Genomic DNA, 20758 nt, shown 5'->3' with positions numbered 1-20758 from the left:
TGTGTTACTTTTAACTAAACGCGGGCATACTTGAGGGCGGAAGGGATGCTATACCCCTCCTCACTTAAGACCACCCATCCTCTTGAAGTCTCTTCCTGGCCCAACGGGTTATAAAAAAAAAACTGTGGTGAGCCAGGAAGTCAGTGTCCTTTGTGAGGCTGTGGAGCGGTGTGGACCCCCTCCTCCCACCTCAGCTCCTCTGAGGCCCATGTGTGTGATGTCCATACACCAAGCTGTCCACCCCTTTCTATTCACCTCCATCACTCTCATCCAACCCCCTTCTTTTTCCTTCCATTCCACCTTCAGTTCCCCCCGCTCTCTCCCTCCATTAACCTACCTCCACCTTCTCTCTCTCCCCTTCTATCTGTCTGCCTGTTCCACCCACTCATTTCACCCTCTTTCTGTCAGAAACCCTCCATTCACTTTCTTTCTCTCCATTCTTCCCCCACTCTATAATTTCACCCCATATGTCAGCATCCCCCTTGTTCTTTGTCACTCACTTTCTATACCCCACCTTCTTTTCCACCCTCTGCGAGTCTCCCTCGGCCTTATCTTTCCTCCCTTACTCCTAGCCTTATTTCTCTCTGCCTGTCTGCTTTATTAAAATATTCTGAATTGAATAAGCAGCGGCAGGCTCCCAGAGATGTCTGCATGTGTGTCGGTCTGTCTGTCAGTCTTCCTGGCTGAGTTTCTGACAGGGAGCCCTCAGGTGTCAAAACATCTCGCTGGCCATCTGACCAGAGAGAGAGAGACATGAGTGCATCGGACAGTGATTCACATCTAGGCAAAATGTAAAAATTAATTTGATTAATTTGCCTTCTTCCTTCTGTTGGCGCCATTGACGGTCTGTCATTGCTTGCCAAACAGCAAATAAGTTTGCGGGAGGTAGAAACAATCATATTCATGTAGAATTTATAGGTTGTGAAACGAGTGGAGTCTGAAATGTATTCAGATGCAGGTCTACTGTATAGGGCAATGTTTAATAGACTTGTCAAAGGCTTAAGCTACTCATATTGGAGCTAGGCCCATTTGTAATGTTCTACCATATATAAAAGTGCCTGTATCTAATTTTCGGGCGTCTATCTTTTTAAATGCCTTTTTAATGAAGTAGTTAAGCCACTCCATGATGTTCCATCACATACACACAAACACACACTTGGCAGCCAGTATACAGCAAGATGAGCGGAACACACTTGTTTCCCCATAATGACTAACAACCTTCATTTAAACCCTGTGCATTGCAAAGCTGCTGATCAATTAACATGATTTAGTGTAGCAGCTCTGGACATTGCCGTTCCATGGTAAACACTGACTTGGTGTCCTACTGTAGGATAGACCTTCCTTCATCACACCCTGGGGATGACTTGTGGCAGAATAAACAGCCATTTGGACCCTCTTCTCTCTCCGCGGTGACTCTTTCCATGGAAATATGCGGCTTGAATCAACGCTCTGATGACACACAGCCATCTGTTGTTGTGTTAAGTGTGTTAGGGCATGAAGTGGAGAGAAAACACACACAATCGCAGAATTTTTTTTTCCCCTTCCTTTTTTTAAAAAATAAAAAAAGCAGATACAAATGTGTTATGCCACACAGACACATGTACTCAATCACAGATGCACAAACTAATGCAACAGCACGCACACACACACCTCCTCCCTCAGTCCCTAGAGTCGCCCATCCTGAAATAGCAGAACTGAGGCCTTTTCATTTTTTCACTTCATAGAACAGAGCTGGGGAATCAAATAAATAATAGACAAAGAGAGAGGGATAGTGATAGGACGACAAGTCAATGCGTCTTTTCTCTGCAACAGCGTGGCGCACCTCTGAAGAACCTCTGAATCTCTTCCATTCTCCACACAGTGGAGAGGACCAATAGATTAAAACTGCATGGCACACACTGCTAAAATGAATAGTGCTAAAAATACATCCTTTTCACTAAGACATGAAAGGAAACTGCCTTTCCCCTGTCCAGTATTGAGCAGCCATTGATTCCAAGACAAAGGCTACACCTCCTCAAAGAGGTAAGAAAAATAGCAATCATACAGGCAATTATTTTCAAATGTGCCTGCAGCGGCCGATAATGTCAGCGCGCCTCTCTTCCTAAATAAAGGGAGGGAAGGCAGGCGTCAAAGCTGCAGGCCCGCTGCTGAAGACGAATGAGCCCATCCGCAGAATGCTTTGCTTTCATCTGGGCAGCATGACATGGCGCCCCATGCAGTGTAAGGCAGAGCTGGGCCTGGGGGACAGACGCACACAGAAAGAGAGAAGAATATAGATTCTCTACTTAGCTTTATGGAGCCAACACCAAGGCAAAGACCCTCTAAAGACCAGTGGCCAGATTGCCAGTGGCTTTCTCTTGTAGCCCTGCCATAGACAACAATCAGTGGGGCTCCACAGCCTACAGCGCAGTTCTCTCTATGGGACGGCAGCACACAGTAGGCTCTCTATAGCTGGACCTTTTCTAAAGGCAGAGACAGAGATTCTCCCTCTCTAGGCGTGTACTTCAGACCGAGGCCTATTCATTTTGATGTGCAGGCACAAGAGCAGCAGCATCTGAGGAGATGGGGGGATAGAAAGCTCTCTGCTGGGCCTAACCCTCCAAACTACTGAACTACTCTAATGTTCTGAATAGAAATCTTCACTGGACTGGCTTCAAAGGAGGAAAATCGAGAGGCAGCAATGAAGGGGAGGGGCAAGGGGAGGAAGGACTAACTGGAGGCAAATAAAGAGGTCAATGTAAGGAGAGGTATTTAAAATGAGGCAGGGCAGAATCACACAAAACAAGGAGTTGCTTTGCCTTTATTTTTCTGTCTTAGCGACTAACATCCTCATACATAGCCTACACAGAATTGCTTACGCCCCAGTTTCCTAAAGTTAACAGATTGAAAGAGGTAGAAAATGGGATCAGCAAAGCATGGATAAAGGTAGAGAGGGGTGGACCGAGCACTAGGAATGGACAAATGAATAGAAGAAGTAGGCAGAGCAGAGAGAGAGAGAGAGAGAGAGCGAGGAGGAGAGAGACTCCTCATCCTACTTTAACCACTACTCATGTGCTGCAGTGGAAAGCCCTGCGGTCCATGCCTTAAGGCCCTGAGCCCACGCTTGGCCTATCAGTTTAAGATCAAAAAGAGCTCGCTTTAGCAAGACATATGGACTGAATAATGCATCTGCTTTATTTCCACAAGGCTGGACGGGGTGAGAGGCAGGAAAAAAAAAAAAAGAGGCAAATGTGTGTGCCATATATTTCTATTTGTTTATAATCACTGTATTAGTGTGTGTATGTGTCTGTCAGAGTCTGTCTGGCATTTATGAGTGTGTTTGTGCGGAACCAGTTTTTCCACAGGCCAACTAGCCTCTTCACAGTGTCAGTCATTGTGATTGGACAGTGAAGATGGTAGCCTGTAGCGTGCTAGAAAATGGGCTTCTGTGATGTCTCATTTGAATAGTCTGACAGCCAGGGGTGGAGGAGCAGCCTTGTAATGAATTATAAATATGAGGTGGGCGCTTGTTTCGCCCACAAACTGCTGAGAAAAGGTGAAGCACAAAGTCAAGTTCAGTCAGAAGGAAACCTGGCTTGCAACCTGCCAGTGGTGGGTCCTTCACCAGTAAAAAACAAAAAACAAAAACAAAACACAAAACAACTTGGTTACATCCTTGGAGAAAAGTACCAATGAATGTAGGCAATGTACAGTATGATTTCAGTTCAGCCTGTGCTTGGAAATGATGACTATTCTAGCTTGTATGATGTGGTACCAAGAGAGGGAGACAAAAGCAAGTACTTGTGGGTGGGATAAAATAATCCCCAGATGAACTCATTGTCCCGAACACATCACTGTGTACTTTATGATCTGGTTTCCTGGTCTTCATTAACCCTAAGGAGACAACAGCATTGGTAGATTTTTATTTACAAAGCCATACTGGGAAAACTCCCTTCATATCTGTGTAATCTATCACTCTCCAGTAGTTGTTATGATTTTCACTCCACTACATGGCTGCTCTACCAGTTACCCAGGATTTACCCAGAACTTGGTAGAGCAGCTTTCTCCTATTTTGCGCCCTGGTCATGGAATAACTTCCAGAACATACTACAGCTTAATCTTGCCTCCCTGGGAGAGTTCAAAGCCCTGATTAGAAAACTGTGTGCCTGAAGAGTGCAATTGCTATTTCTAAACTGGATTTTGTATTATGTATCTGTTGTCCATTGTCTGTTTTTAACGTTCTCTATGTTCCTTAATTGTTCCTTGTTCCTTGAAAAACAGATTTTAATCTCAAGGGATTTCTTGGTTAAATAAAGGTTTAATAAATAAATAAAAAATTACTGTTGTGTGGTGTAGCTCCTAGATTAGACAAATGCAGTATTTGGAATTTAAGTTAGACATAATAATTTTGGCAAATATCACGAGACTTACTAATCCTTTGTTACTAATAAGCCAAAAGTCAATAACTGGTTAACTAGCACTACCATGTCTGGGGTAGCCAAAGGCCATACCCTTTGACCTGTGACCCCTGACCTGTGGCCTGTAGTCTGAGGAGGACCCCAGCTGATTTAAGGAGGTAAAGGGAACAAGAGTTACTAGCCATAGCCTTCTGCTAATGAGTTAAACTAGGCAAGACAGGACTGAAATACAGTTAGTGCATCACTATGTTTCACCCAAAACAAGTTCATGTGCAGGTATGGGTCTGATACATGATCAGTGGAAAATTCCACAATGTATTTTTGTTGTTATTTGATAAAAGTGAACAGTTATGTCGGCATCTCCCCAAATTAAGAAGGGCCCCTGTACTAGGATGCCATCAAACCTCCTTTCTCTTGCTGAGGTGGGTCATTATCAAACCTTCACCTCACCATTTGTCTGTCCTATACATATTTCTCCGAGACACTCTCTGGGAATGACAGTACAGCTGGAGAAGGACTCACAGTCAGCCCGCGTGTTGAGTATGCAAGGCCAGTGAGTGTGTCCTTGGCCTTCTAACTGTCAGAGTCGGTGTGAAGGACACCATTGGCATCCCACCCTGGATTAGCCCCGATGACACAGTTCTGCTGCTTGGCTTGAGCATTACATACTGTAGCACTGCCATGTCTCAGTAGGGATATATGACCTCCTTCTAAATCCTCATCACAGACAAGTAATCATTTCATCTGCAGGAGTGGAGGAGCCTCTCCTCTTTGCTGGCCAGTGACAGTGGAGCTGCGATAATTACAACCACATTATTCTGCTTCCAAAATCAGTAAAATCTTAACTGCAGTGAGTTGCATGAAATGCAGAATAAGAAATCTGATTAAAAACTCCAAAATGACAATGTTCTTAATGAGCCGGTTGCTCCATCTAGTGGCAAGCTTATAATACTACAAGGGTGAAAGGGTAAAGGTAATGTCATATCCAGGGAAGCACATTTTAGCACAAACAGTGTGCAAATGCAAAATACACAGATATTGTGTTAAAAAAAAAAAAACACCCCTCACTCAAAAATACATTTTTCTACTTGTTCCTACAGTTGGATGTTTGAGCTTCACAGTGCAGAATGATGTATGTGCAGAGTTTGACACTAGAAGGTTGTTTTCACATTCATATGCTGAAAGTGGACAGTTTCTCTGTGCTCACTGACAATCCAATTTTAAAGGATGGTTTGTGAAATCACAAATAGTTTGGAAGCCAATCCTGGTCCAATATTCAATTTACACAAGTGTGATGTGGAAACTTGAAACCTCCAGTGCGCATACACTGAGAATGAACTTTATATTAAAGTACTAGACATCTTGTGTCCAACTTCTGAAATGAAATATGCTTTCATATTTATATATTCTGGATTTTTCAATGAGAGGGAAGAAGTAGATGCCATTTTAAGGATTTTAACATGATAATTGAACGTTTTTTAAGGGAAAAGCATATCGGACACAAATTATTATTCATAGTATAGTATTTTATATACATCTTAAAACATGTCTGGAGGGGATCTTTAAGGTTTTTCAACAATAATTCACTAACAGTAACTGGTAAAAACCTAAGGGATGAGAGCAGCTAAGTTTATGAATTGAGCCTCATCCTGTAGAGATACTGAGGTGTCAAGGAGAGAACAAGGGGCAGAAATAAATGTAATATCTGCGTTTTGAAGCTATCCTCACCAGTATACAGGGATTAAGACTATAAACAAAGTAGCTTATTTTTAGCACAGCAAGGTTTAACTTACCTGTCCATGTCTTCTGTTCAGGGACAAAGTAATATTTATTCCCCAGATGATCTGTCCCGACGTGCTCACGCATTATTCCAAACGTCCGGCGTAAAGCGCCTGCAACCCTATTCATGTTTTCACGATAACACGAAGGTTTAAGTGTGTTTCGTGGCCCTTGTAAGCTGGCTGCCCTTTCACTGCGTTGTTTATGTAAGTGTTCGTGGGTTTGGGATAGGATTTATAACCTGCTTCGTGATTGGTTGGAGATACTTGACCAGCCAATGATCGCATTTGTTATTAAAAGGACATTACGTTTCAACATGGCGTCTTATTGTGTCTGAGCCACTGCGAAGCTAGTTGAATTCAATGTAAAATAAGCAAAAAAAATTATCAGAAATTGTGTTCTAATGGATTTAAATAGCGCGTTTTGCTATCACGCAGCTTAAGATACAATATCATGCCTTATTGGAGGAACAAAGTCTCTATTTGGATTAAACTGTTACTTCATTGTAGATAGCATGCTAGCCTTTGAGCTAGGTTAGCCAATGGTAGCATTGAATGAGCTAATCTTGCTCTAATACTTAAAATTAAAGGCAGTTTCTTCTCAGTTTGAAACAATGTTGGGGTTTTTGACAGCAAGACAGGCAGGTCTGGATGACCCTCTGCGACTAAGACGTGCAGAGTCAACGAGAAGGTGAGAAATAATTATTACAGCTATCTTATTCTTAACGTTAGTCATAAAAGACAATAAATACCACTAATACTAATTCTGAACTCATACCTAAACAATAAGACAAGACTAAAATCTCATTCTCATTCTCATCGTAGAATAGATTTAGTAAAGTTGTCATTGCAACCAAAACATTAAAGGAAGATTTCACAAGTCTTTCTTAAAACAACAGTCAGGTACCCAAGTGAATATTGAAACATGTTTTTTTTGCCATAATCATTCCTCTTGTTCATACTGATCATTAGAAGATCCCTTCATAATGCACTTGCAATCTAAGTGATGGGGGGCCAAAATCGTCAAGCCTTCTTCTGTGCTAAAATGTATTTAAATGTTTCTTTCAAGCAAATATGAAGCTTCAGCCATCCAAATTAGTCAAATCAAGTAGATATCTTTCAACATTACAGTCTTTTAGTGCCCATAAACAGGAGGAATGAGTACAGTGAGGAAAATCTCTTTCAGTGTTCATATGGGCACCTGACTGTTGTTTTAAGACAGACATGAAAAATTGTGAACCTATACTTTAATCAAGAACCTTCATCTCATTGGGGAAGTGTGATTGACTCAAAGAGCAATAGATTTTAAATACTGATGTTAATTATATAGAAATTATGTAGTTAACCTACATGCATTACAGTGTTATATAGAGGTAGTTAATTTTTTTAGTATAACAACTTACAGTACATTTATAAATCTGTACATCCTCTGAATTGATTGTTTACATGTAAACTGGATGATGCAGTATAATGGGTATATAACACTCACACACCCAAACTCTACAAAAATTACCTTCTGCACATCTTGTAATACAATTATGATTCATATATTTGTCTTGAATATTACTAATGTTAACCCATGATTGTTCTAAATATAGAGATTGCTAATTTTGTTGACAAATAGCCAAAATGCAAAGTTGTTCCATTTACAACCTTATAAAAAAATAAATACAGATAGACCAATATTTGTTGATTCATTTGAGAAATTACAAATAATAATTCAAATATCAAAATTTTCCTCAGTTAATTTGACATTGAACTGATTAGTCTAATAATCATTATTGTTTCATTTGCAACATATGTATTTTATAATCTGTTTTTCTTTGCTGTTTTTTCTGTTATTGTATTTTGAAAATGTACTAGGTCTTTAAAGACATTAATGAAATAATGGGGTATTCAGTAATGCATAGCTCTTTCTCTCTCTGTATTTTTAAAGGGTCCTTTGTCTGAAGTTGAATCCTGACAGAGATTTGGACAGGATCCATGGAAATGGCATCAACACCATTGACATTGATGCAATAGAGGGCAGATAGTGAGTCTACTTAGTCTGAATTTACTATTACTGTTCTATCAATTACTATGTTGTTATTATTATTATTATTATTATTATTATTATTATTATTACTGTTTCCTCTGAAATTATAATAATTTTGCCAAACAGCTGCTGTAGTTTGTAAGTCTCAAAATCTTTAATACATCAACAGCCAAACAAGAACTTTAGTTTAAATCAGTATTTTATCCAAAAATAAGTATACAAGAATATGAATCTGACCATGCATTTGGTGCTGATGGGTCTTGACAGTTGTAATATTCCTGACAAATATTGTTTGATACCCAGCACTTCTCTATCCTACATTAAATTGGCTAAATGTTGTAGCAGTTGGTTTCTTTAGCCCGGCAAAATCACACAAAACATAAGTTACTTGTAATGATGTGTATTCATGCACATTTTTTTCAGTCTTACTTATCAAGGTTTAAAGATTTCTGTATCTGAGAATTCTGCCACCAGCCCAGCATGGCATTTGATTGACTGATTTGATTTGACTTAAAGCATCAGAAAACACAACAGCAGTATTTTTTTTTTTTTTCCAGAATCAATATTCCAATCAATCGGGGTAATCCACAGACCTTCCTCTAAACAGTTTTACTGTTGGCAGTAATGCTTTAGTAGTTTTGGAAGCTGTGTAAAAGAAAGAGTGAAATCAACCCTTTGTTTTCTTTAGTATGTTGTCTGGAGGTGCAGACGGCGTGATCGTCATCTATGACCTGGAGAACTACAGTGGGAAACCGCAGTACACCTGTAAGGCAGTGTGCACAGTGGGCAGGTGAATTAACAGTTACTCATTTTGTCCACTAGAGAGCAGCATTTTATGTTGATCTCACAGTAACAAACAATGTCTTCTAGGCTTTGTGAAGTGCATACAAGTGAAGTGGCCTTAATCAGATTGTTTTTCTTCACTTGTTAGTCACACGTTGTTTTTTGTTAATGACAGTATGAACAGAAAAATCTGTTTCCGTACATGTTAATACATGACCATACAATATACCTCATGTGTATTTAATGAGTGTCTTCAGTCTGAACAATCCTAACAGATTTTATTTGCTGCCGCTTCATGCACCATTTGTTATGAACATATACACCAACATGGCTGAACGGGGCTATATGGGAATGTAGCATTAAGGTTTTCAGTGTAACTAGTCAATAGCCTTGTAGTCAACACATGTAACACTATGTTAATATGCTCGTACAGTATTGTATTTTTGTATTTTGAATGTATTAGGGGAAAGTTGAACAGAGTCTTGATAGGATGTACATTATATTATCCTGATGATATTTCTTTTTTTTTTTTTTTTACATTTCATTTTGTATTTTAGGTCTAGCCGGTATGTCCACAAATTCAGTGTAGAGACAGTCCAGTGGTATCCTTACGACACAGGCATGTTTGTCTCAAGTTCCTTTGACAAGACCATGAAAGTATGGGACACTGAGACACTGAAGGTAAGGAATGTTACCCGCAGACCAGGTTATTCCATGTCAAATGTGATGTACATTAAGTCACCAGTTTGTGAGGCACACCTGTACAATTAATTTCCCTGTATACAGTGTGGAAACTAGGATGGATGAAATTTGAAAGACACTTCAACACAATCTAGTCAGTATAAACTAAATTGGCGTAGAGCTGAAACAACACCTCTCTGACACAGTGTCAACAAACATTCAAGCTTGTAACCTTCACAAAGATAGGATTTTATTGCAGAGCTAATGGATTGCATCGCGTTCAATACAGATGTTCCTAATAAACTGTTGATTCAGTGCATATTGGTTGGTTTAATCAGTAACTAGCTGTCATTGATTTTTTTTATAGTTCCACCACCCTGTTCTCTGTTTTTATTCTTTTCCCTATCTCTTCCGCTGTCTTTTTTATTTTCTGCTTCATGCTCTCTACCTTTCTATGCCACATAGTCCCATATGGCAGGCCCTGTGCTGTGCTAGAGTTACACTGGCATCGCGTTTACCTCAAAAGGTCAGGGAAAGGACAGAAAAGAACCCTCCGACCTTTCATTTGTTTTACTCTGTGTTTCTGTCTCTCTGTCTCACACAAACACAAACACACACACACACACACATACCTATTAAATTATTTATTGTGGTTGTGTATTTGCACATTAGTGTGTGCTTTGCACTGGTGTGCGCACGCTGTTTGTGTATGTGGGGTATTTTTATGCAAACAGAGCCTCCTCTGTGTGTGTGTTCCCATTGGCTGAGTCCATGCCGGTGCTGGCACTCAGTGACAGATGGGGCACAGAGAGGCTTTTTATATTTGCTGAAGAATTTGCATTGTAACCGCCACTGCTGCTCGGGTGAGCTGCCTTCTGAGCTCTCAGCTGCTGTGCCCTCCCTCTCCACAGACTTTTATTTTTACCTAATTCAGTCTCTGAACTCCTTTACTGCAATGTGCTGAATTTATACAACAGTTAAAATTTAAGGCCATGTTTTTATTTAAGGTCATGGCTGTGTATTTTATCATAGAATTAAGTTTTTCATTAGGCATACATGCACACATAAATGCAGTTCAATTCTAGTTTAATCTTGACTTCAGCTGTTTGACCCTCACTCTCTCTTTGTTTGTCTCCCTCTCTTTCCCTCTGATTCTTCAGCCCGCTGAAGTTTTTGAGTTTGAGTGCAATGTCTACAGCCATCACCTGTCCCCCATCGCCAGGAAGCATGGTCTCATTGCAGGTGTGTGTGAATACAGCCACAGCTTTTGTTGATCTTAGTGATGTAGAACAAATCAGCAAGAGTACCCGCTGGCCCAAGACTACCTTTCTCTCAGTATATGCTATAAAGAATTGTACCTCTAGTTATCCTGTCTGTCATCAGTTTGTTTTTCCAAGCAATATACTACATACTTCCCCCACTGCCTATACCTTGTACCCCAGTTTTTGGCCGCAGGTTATAAAGTGACGTGTCTGAAGGGGACAGAGTTGGGTCAGTAGCTTGTTACACATGCACTCAGGTTCAGAAACAGTTTTCTCTGGAGAAACATCGTAGAAATCCAGGTGCTACCTCACCACCTCACCAAGCAGGACCAACAGGTTACTCATACCCACTGAGTATGTACTCATAAAGGTGCACCCAGGTGTTCCCTGTCACATACATACTCTCTCTTTGACACGCCTATTTCTAAGCCAGAGACAATCACAGTGTCTGCCTTTTTTTTCCCGTAATGTGTTTTTCCTTCTCAGTGGTTTTACAGACGCTTGCCGAACAGGTTGCGAACATTTTATCTAGAAAGATCCTTTAAGGGAATCTGTTCCTTAAAAGCCACAGTTGCTCATTAATTTGATATAATTATGGCTATTTTGATTTTTATCAGCAGTCTAGTCATCTTCTTTGTCATGTTTAATTTCCCCAGCTATCATGTCTTCCTCCCATGTATACATGCTGGGTGTGTTAGCTCATGTTTATCAGAAGTTAGAATCGGCAAGTTTTCGGATTTACCACACCTTATCTGTGAGAACCTGGTACTCCAGTTTTTAGCTCCCTGAAGTACCTCTCCCTTATACTCTCTGTTGCAGATTGTGTTCACACATTTATCAAGATCTTTAAAATTTGACGATATTGATATGTAGGCATGCGTTCCTGAAACTGTATAAGTAAATGGGATTTTCAACCTTTAAATGATTCTTGTAATTCCCACATTTTAGTGTTTTTAAACAAATATATAACAGCAGCCTTGTTACTGTTCTCCTTTAACTGTCTTTGTCTCTACGTTTTCAGTTGGCACCAAAAACCCTAAAATCCAGCTATGTGACCTGAAGTCTGGTTCACGGATTCACGTTCTTCAGGGTTAGTGTACCAGACCACAAACCAACACACCTACTTTTCCTCCTATATTTCCCTCACACACATATGCGCAGTTGCACACAAATAAGTGATAAACAATAACTTTGTTCCTGCTTCAGGTCACAGAGCGGAGGTCTTGTCTGTGCGATGGTCGCCCAGATATGAGTACATCTTAGCCACTGCCAGGTAGGCATTGTTAACCGCTGTTCTTTATGTGGAGCTTCAGTCTCTGAAACCATCACCTAGTTTGCCCTCAGAGCCTCATCAAAGAATAATGCTGGGCACTGGACAGTCCCCACCATGTTGTATCCCAGCAGTTCTTGTCATCTCAGTTCCCAGCCATCTGGCCACATCGCAACCCTGAGTCAAGGATAATGGCACCATGTCTTTAGTAGATATTCACTGTGGCAGTCTAGTAGTCCTGTCAGTATAGCATATGGTAGATACAGTCCCCACCTGTTTTATGCTACATTGGACCCTCTAATTAACCCATTGGGATCACTGTGCTGCTGTCCCTTTGGACTGTAAGTGATTTTTGAAAACAACTGGCACAAAGAGGCACACAGAGAAGTTTGTTTGATATTCTATTATGGAGCAGCATGTTAAATACCAACAGAAAAGTGACCTTTACAGACAAACACTGGTGTGCACACACTGGTGTATATGAAGCTCATCAGTCTGAGCATGTGTTGTACCTATAAGTCTCTGTATTACACTTAGTGGGGTGATAAAACCGGTAGCTTACTTTTGCTTCTTTATATGACTATACCTTCATAAAATAACCAGGATAGAATAAAACAAACAAATAATTATCAAATTTTCCCTCCAAGTGCAGACAGCAAGGTGAAAGTATGGGATGTGCGACGGGCGTCGGGTAGTCTCTTCACTCTGGACCAGCACAATGGCGACAAGTCAAAAGCCTCCTCTGAAGCAGGTACTGATATCTCTCCCCTGTACTTTCTTTGCCAGTATCTTTTTTTCTCATTTACCCTGTGTTGGCAGGACTCCTGATAGAAGTTTTAACATTTATTTAGTGTAGGAAAAACAGGCATACAGACAGTGAAGGGAATCAGAACAGAAATTATTGTCAGACGGCCCCCTGATGTGTAAATGGCAGGGTAATAATTTGGGGTTTAGCGTGAAAGCTGATGGGAGGGCATTAACCTGTCACATTTTCCCCTTTCACAACCACATCAGTGTGCCACTCACTGTCCAAGATGTCCATTTATCCACCCCACTGGATGGCTTATACCTTTATAGAGATGCTATACATACATACTATAGAGAGGAATAATAGGAGTAGAGATGTATGAAACTATGCAAATATCTTAAAGAACAAACTGAATACACCAAGCCGCTTTAGAGCTACAAAATTAACCTTCCTGGTAACTGACACTGCCCTTATATTAAGGCATACATTTAAAAGCTATAGGTAGTAGAAAATAAAGTCAGTTTTACAACAACATGTTCTTCCTCTTAGCTGTGATGTCTAATGCCTTTCAAGTTATTCAGGTTAACAGAACTGAGTTTGTGTCTCTGGGGAAGAGGTCAACATTCTGCACATACAGTATCAGCTTTTCCTGCCTGAGATTCTGTTTGTGTTCAAGCCAAGGGGGCAGAAGCCTAGAGGAAACCGGTTTGCAATTAAATGTAAACCTCACTAAGAGCACACAACACACTAAGAGCATGTCATTGATGGATAGGAGTGAGATGTGATAAGGTAGAAAAAATATTCACTGTAGGAACTTGACAATGATGGAAGAGGTAAATGATGACAAATACATTGTTACCATGCCCCATGTCTTACCTGTCTCTAAACAGTAAATACAGCCCATAATGGCAGAGTGAATGGCTTGTGCTTCACTGGCGATGGCCTCTACCTCCTCACTACTGGAACTGATGACCGTATGCGACTATGGAATAGTGCCACGGGGGAAAACACACTGGTAAGGTGGATCAGATATTCCTCATGTTGTGGGGACATAAATCTGTTTACACAGTCATGTTGTGGGGACTCACCTCCCTTATGGGGAGACAAAAAGCAAGTCACCGGAACGTAAATCATTAATTTTAGGGTGAAGGCTTGAAATGATGGAAAAACGTGTGTGTGCTCTGTCCTCGTATCCCACTTGGGTAAAGACTTTGGAAAATGTAAATGCAGCAGTTTCAGACCTATTTCATTTGCCCTTTCCAAACCACATTCTTGAAATAAGTGTAAACAACTAATTGTATAAATACCCCAAAACCCCTGCTTGATATCTATATGCTTTTTGGAGAGAAACTGTTGCTGGAAGGGTCATCAATGATCTTTGTATGAATTACAGATTCAGTCCAGCTGTCTATCCTGAATCTCGGTGCTCTTTTTGACACTGGTTTTCAATTACATATTACCACTTATCCCTCTTTCAGGGTCTATTTGGATATTAGCAATGTCTATGCTTCATTGAAAAAGTTTGTTTTTGACAAATACAACACATGGAGTTCCGCAAGTCCTCTTTTAGTGCAATTTACATATGCTTACGTTTGATGTTGTTATGAAAAACACTGAGATAAGCTGACAGATATAGACATCACTTAATCACAGGTTTATAGAGTTGTTATGGCTAACATGTTAGCAAACCATACCCTAATTAGACATTCAGAAACTAAGAAACATTAGCATTTATTTGGTCCCTGGCTGCCTAGTAAAATAGGTCAAATATATTATATATATATATATCTCTAAATATATTCATCATGTTCAACTTTGTCTGCCATTTGGTGCTGAGCAGGTAGTGTACAATTGGTTTATCAGAGATTTTGCTAGAAATGACTCAGAATTAAACAGAGTAAATTTGTGGGCTGTAAAACCAAAATGATGAGCTAAATGAGGCTAAAAGGCTCTACAGAGCTCCAGAGTTGAGTGTTGATTGTCATTGAAATAATGTTGATTTTATTCTGAATAGTTTTAATGTGTTGTTTTGATGTACTGGGGCTGTGGTGAGCATTAAAGGCAGATTGAAATTTCAGTTTTCAGGAGCACATGGAAGATTACTATTAAGTACTAAGGGAGTGGTTCATAATTGCAGGCACTTTCTTTTATAAACAGTAAGATATTCTTCTGGTTGTGATAGGATCAAGCAAACAAGTGGAGTGACTAAATGAATTAACTTTTTCTCCTAAGAATAACCCTGCGTGGAATGGTGAAGTGGTGGTTTTAGTATGTAAACATGTGAAACAGGAATAAATTTTGGTTAACAATCACCCACCCCTAACCAGCAATAGGCCAACTCGGGAATTCTTGTTTACATTGATACTATTACAGGTTCTTCAGGACAGAGTGAGCAATCCACCATCTGACTATTTTAGTTTTGACATGATAAAAGAGAAGAGGTGACAAGAAATCTGACCTGAACAAAATGACAGTATAGCATGAACTTTATTTTATAGCCTTGGATCCATATAAAATGTAATATTTGCATATCCACCCCAATATACAACCCTACACCACAGAAACATAACCTTACCTTAAAGTCTGGGGAAACTGTTATTGCCCTGGGCTCTTGTACACTCTCCTGTTCCAATTTCCTGCTCCGCTGCCTTGAGCTGTGGTTGCCATGGTTGGCATTTTTTCCATCTTCATGCTGTTGCACAAGACAACTAGCGACTTGAAGGGTAGATGATCTTTTCTCAAGGGATCAGAAACCAGACCAGAGTTGGTTCATAGAAGCTGTGAAAATTTCTGGTGCACATTAGGAGATGTAAAAGTAATGTGTTACACAAGTCAAACCTGTTTCAGAGACATAGATTAAGCCTAGTATTTGTACAAAGGGAACTAATTTGCAAGATACTTGTGTATCTTAATTTCAGTGTGTTACTTAAACCTTAATTGAATTTTTCTACTACTGTAGGTCTATAGTTGCTTTAATTTTCCTTTTCTTCTGCATTTGAAATCTGTCTCGGTAGCATTAAAATGTCTTGAAGTCCTGAATAGAAGTGGAGGAAACTTCATAGCAACACCTATTTGGATAAGCAGTTATCCAAGTTAAGACAAGTTTATCCAAGACAAGTTATATTGTCTGCTTTACACCACAGTGAAATATTAAATGAAAAAGCTTCATATTCATCCAGGAAACCACCTCACATTATTAAGAGTAATAAGAAGTATATGTTTGGACCTTTACACATTTTCTGAATCTTGTGTGCCTTCACTGTTTCTCCCTCAGGTGAATTATGGGAAGGTCTGCAACGAGAGTCGTAAAAGGCTACAGTTCACAGTGTCACGTGGCTGCAGCCCAGAGTTTGTGTTTGTGCCATGCGGCAGCTCAGTAGCTGTGTATGCCCTCCATACAGGAGAGCTGGTCACTATGCTCAGGGGTCACTACAACAACGTCGACTGCTGCGAGTTTCACCCAGACTACCAGGTGAGACACACCGAAGGCCCAGGTGGTGACTGTTTTCTGCACCAGGCGAATATACCCATCTATCTGCACTACTGGCTTTGTTTGTATTTCCATCTATCTATTTCTGTTTGCTCTGCCAATCAGATCTAGTTGGTCTCCTGTATACTTTGAAAATTCAGGTCAGCTTCTGTCTTTCTGCTGCCTCCTTTGTCTTATCTCTTCAACTGTGGAAGTGTTGTCCCTGCAGTAAGTGCCATAAGAAATTTGCAATCACCATGGCAGTCTCAAATGAGCTACATCATCCTGACAGATAACATGGTAAAGTCAACATTTCATGAATTATACTGAACTACTATAAATGCAAATACAGGCTTCCCCTCTGTATGACACCAGTTGGTGCTCACAGTCTTTGTCGATTGCTAACAGCATCGTTTATGTATATATAGAAGGTAATATAGGTGTCACTTAAAACCCCCCTTCCAAAAAAAAAAAAAAAAAAAAAAAAGTGTTTTGCTTATTGTTGCTACAGATGTATGTTTGAGCTTCACTGTGCAGAATGATGAACTGTATGTGCCGAGTTTGACACTAGACGGCTGTTTTCACAATCATCTGCTGAAGGAGGAAAGTTTCTCTATGCTCACCAAAAATCAGAGTTTAAGGTGTGTACCTATGAGCATGATTTACGACATCACAGCTAGTTTGGAGCCAATTGTGGTCAAGTGCGCAACTTACACAAGTGTGATGTGGAAAATCGAATCCTCCAGTGTACATACACCGAGAATGGACTTTACAGTGAAGTAGCAGACATCTTGTATCCAGCAGTTCAACTTTTGAAATGAAAAATATTTACACATTCATAGATTCAGGAGGAGTAGATGTCATTTTAAGGATTATAAAGAGATAGTTGAACTTTTTTTTGTGGAAACACCATATTAGACACAAATTATTATTCAAAGTATTAAGAGTATTTTATATACATTACATCTTAAAATATGTCCGGAGGGGATCTTTAAGTTTCAGCATTACCTGTGACAACACATGTTGCTATTTGAGGACTGAAGGATGGGAATTTGAAGAAGCCAGAAGAACAGGAGTGTGACACTGGTGCGTTATTATAGCTTTTCTGGGTTGCATTGTCGTTAATTGACAACCCTTCAACTTTCTTTCATTTCACTCTGATATATGTTTGGCAATGAGTATTATTAGTACTTTAGTTTTTTAATTAATTTGAAAAAAGTAAACAAAATCAGTCATTTGTATTCTAAACTTGATTTGCTGTTTTACAATGAAAGTACCCAAATGAAGCTTGAACACATGTTTACCTAATACAGCACAGGGCTAATTAGTAAGAATGAACAGATTGATTTTAGGCAGCTACTGCTATAATGACATAATACCAGATAATTAAGATAAGATAATTATTACAAGTCAGAGTTACACATATTTAAAGACTGTATTTGCTTTGTTTTGTTGCCAATTCCACAATTAGTAGTACACAGTAAAATCTGACTAATACCTATATTGTATATTTTATTCAACCAGGTGTATGCATGTAATCATATCACTGTACTTACAGTATAAGCGAAACTGGCAATGTAAAGCATCACAATTCTTTCTTGTTTATTAATATGCTTGTTATATACCCTCAGTCATGTATTTCTACTCAAGTGTCATCTAATAATAAGCTAATATGGTAGTTATCCGTCTTCATCTTTAGTATAGAGAAACACTTTAATTATTAGGTAACTTTAGGTATACATAAATGAAGATGGATATCTAATCCACGCTCTTTTCAGTATCTTGTGTTTACACGTTCTGTAGTTGTAAAGGACATAACAATGTAGACGGACGGACTCCTACTCTTGAAAATGTGTTTTACTTGTTTTTGACGCCTCTTGTCTGTTGTAATGACGCTGATTAGTCCCATGGCCCTGAGAATGTGTCACCCAAGTTCATTTGTTGCATTGACAGTTTTCAGCTTATTAATGACTTTACTCTTGGTCCCGATCATGCTTGTTAACGCCAGTTTTCCCCTGGTGCTGATGTCATTGTTTGGAAGTGCTTTAAGGTGAAGGTTACACCACAACATCAGCTGTTCTTTTATTTCCTGTCGCAGTTTGTGAACAAAAGTGTTAGCGCTGCGGTGTCCTTGTTCTTCTCTTTGCAGGAACTGTATAGCGGCGGTAAAGACTGTAACATCCTGGCATGGGTTCCTGTCCTTCGTGCCTCAGATGAGGAAGAAGAGTCTAATCGTGAAAATAAGGTACAAGCCCTAACAACAGGAAATAAGATAGGGAAAAGGAATATTAGGAAAAATTGTGGAATCAAATAACAACAGATATAACTCATTATAACTAACTCATATACTTATATGAGTTATATATAACTCATAACTCATATAACTAACTAATTATACATGTTTTTTTATGTTGTGTTGCAAGGCCCACGATAACAATTTATTTAATGACACTCTGAACACTTAATCAACTTTGATCTTTAATCTTATTATTTTGTCTTCATGACAGAAATTAGATAACAGATAAGCAATGTGTCTTTTAAGGAATTTAAATGACACTTCAGTGTTACCCAGCACATGGAGTTATGCAAACACTAACAGGAACACTCAGTCACCACCACTCAGCTCTTTCATGCTTTGCTTTTTAAGTTACAAATGGCTACATTTCCTGCCTGTCTATCCAGTTTCACAAGTTTGTTTATTTATCAGATGAACATGGATTTACTCAGGAATAGCTGTCATGAGTCATCAGCAGTTTTTTTCCTATATGCTATTAATCCATATATGGTTATGATTTGTGTGGATGTTTTTGTAATGGATCTATTCAAAGAAACGGAAAATTTTTATTTTAGACGTGATATTGAGCTTTATTTGTTGACCTCTTACAGGGTGCTACTAGCCAGTCCTCAGTGAACCCTGCTTTTCAGGATGCATGGAGCAGTGATGAAGACTAAAGCCGGTTATTTGCATGTGTGGGCAAAGTGGACATACAGGTGTCTTGACCAAATGCAAATGAACACACATCCTTCAAAATTAACTGACAAGTTCAGTAACTGCATTCAAGATAATTTCAGGTTTAGGGAAATTTCTCCTGGGTTATCATTGCAGTCAAAGACAAAGGCCTTAGAATTCAACTGAGTTGTGTAAATAATTGTGTCTTACTTTACAAACATGTACAGTGTCATATATAATGTTTGTACGTTTTATATAGCATTTTGTTGTTTCACTTCTTTTTTTTTTTTTAGAATTGAAAGTCTGTGTCTCTTGGTATGGAGAAGAAGTTTCATGTTTCTAATTTCTGTTAACCTGTTTAAAAAAAACAGTTCTGTACAATAATTCATTGTAGTCCTGCGTGACATCTGCTGTTATTTGTACGAATTATAATTTGTTGACTGTTTACAGATTGTGAGGTTTTGACACAAGTAGAATACATCTTTTGTGTCATCACATCATTCACACACCTGTTAGGATACTGACACCAGATTATGTTCAGACATGAATGTTTATATAAGATTTTGATTAAAGGGGCATTGTAGGGTTGTAGGGAGGGGGAGAGAGAGCTTTAAGTGTTCGAAGAAGTGCTGTGTCAGTCTTTCAGTATGTGTGTTTCTGCACGTAGTTGAGAAGAAACTACCCATAATCCTCACATGGGAGTACCTGGCATTCAAAAACGCACATTGTCTTGTTGTCATTCCTGGGAAAATTTGCATTTGTTTATAAGTTCCGTTGTCAGCTCTAGCTTACAGCTTGCTGAAACTAGTGATACTGAAACCCCTCCCTTTCTCCCCCCCTCCCAGTTTTGCATCTTTGCTTTGTTACCATGTTACCAACACTCAGAACCCAAATGAGGTTTCAAAAAACACTAATAATAATAAAAATGTGAAACAGTGACCATATTTCTTTTCTTCAAATGTTTTGTGTCTTTGACACAGGATGAATCACTGTAAGACTATTAGCTCTCACTTGAAGAACCAAACCAGTGTCCCAAGGTCCCTAAAGATTATATATTTTTTGTCTTGTACACACAAGGTAAATAATAGATCTTCTGGGACTTCAGGGGCTCCATATAATTGTGAAATATACCATTAGTTTTTGAATGTGATTCCTGTGATTGAGCTACTGTCAAATTAAATCTGTTTGAAATAGAGAAAATACTATTTAGAGCATGAAACATTTAGAGAGGTTGTATATCAAGGATACTGTTTCTGTCTATTCATCATAATTTACTTGAAGTCACTTCTTTTTTTTCCCCAAATCCCGCCAAGTGTCTTGAATTGTAAAGTTTTTTAAATTTGTTTGTTGCTATTATCATAATAAATGTAATACGAAACTGGGAA

The 20758-nt window shown here is 39.2% G+C and overlaps 2 protein-coding genes across 5 annotated transcripts in view; one reads left to right on the top strand and one right to left on the bottom strand.

Annotated features, from left to right (window-relative positions):
• The window catches only part of ndufaf2 (NADH:ubiquinone oxidoreductase complex assembly factor 2), a 14725-nt gene extending 8343 nt beyond the window's left edge, over positions 1 to 6382 (bottom strand). The window contains exon 1 of the mRNA XM_044374322.1: positions 6191 to 6382. Coding sequence (XP_044230257.1) covers positions 6191 to 6305 — 115 coding nt within the window. The 5' untranslated portion in view covers positions 6306 to 6382. The remainder of the gene's footprint in view (positions 1 to 6190) is intronic.
• On the top strand, positions 6365 to 20758 carry ercc8 (excision repair cross-complementation group 8). 4 transcript variants are annotated; one of them, XM_044374293.1, is made up of 13 exons: positions 6365 to 6382; positions 6809 to 6866; positions 8112 to 8207; positions 8899 to 9000; positions 9551 to 9674; positions 10835 to 10916; positions 11958 to 12026; positions 12143 to 12209; positions 12854 to 12957; positions 13845 to 13969; positions 16229 to 16426; positions 18573 to 18668; positions 19310 to 20758. In XM_044374293.1, the coding sequence occupies exons 4-13, from the start codon at positions 8900 to 8902 to the stop codon at positions 19373 to 19375; spliced, it is 1032 nt and encodes a 343-aa protein (XP_044230228.1). In that variant the 5' UTR covers positions 6365 to 6382; positions 6809 to 6866; positions 8112 to 8207; position 8899; the 3' UTR covers positions 19376 to 20758. The 4 variants fall into 4 exon arrangements, with proteins under 4 accessions (XP_044230228.1, XP_044230220.1, XP_044230209.1 ...); XM_044374285.1 differs by lacking the exons at positions 6365 to 6382; positions 19310 to 20758 and adding an exon at positions 17459 to 17509 and having other exon boundaries at positions 6464 to 6866; positions 18573 to 18633; XM_044374264.1 differs by lacking the exon at positions 6365 to 6382 and having other exon boundaries at positions 6465 to 6866.

Source organism: Thunnus albacares, chromosome 2 (assembly GCF_914725855.1).
Source record: "Thunnus albacares chromosome 2, fThuAlb1.1, whole genome shotgun sequence".
Lineage (NCBI taxonomy): Eukaryota > Metazoa > Chordata > Actinopteri > Scombriformes > Scombridae > Thunnus > Thunnus albacares.
The sequence above is the reverse complement of the archived record's forward strand: the minus strand, read 5'-3'. Positions and strand labels throughout refer to the sequence as shown.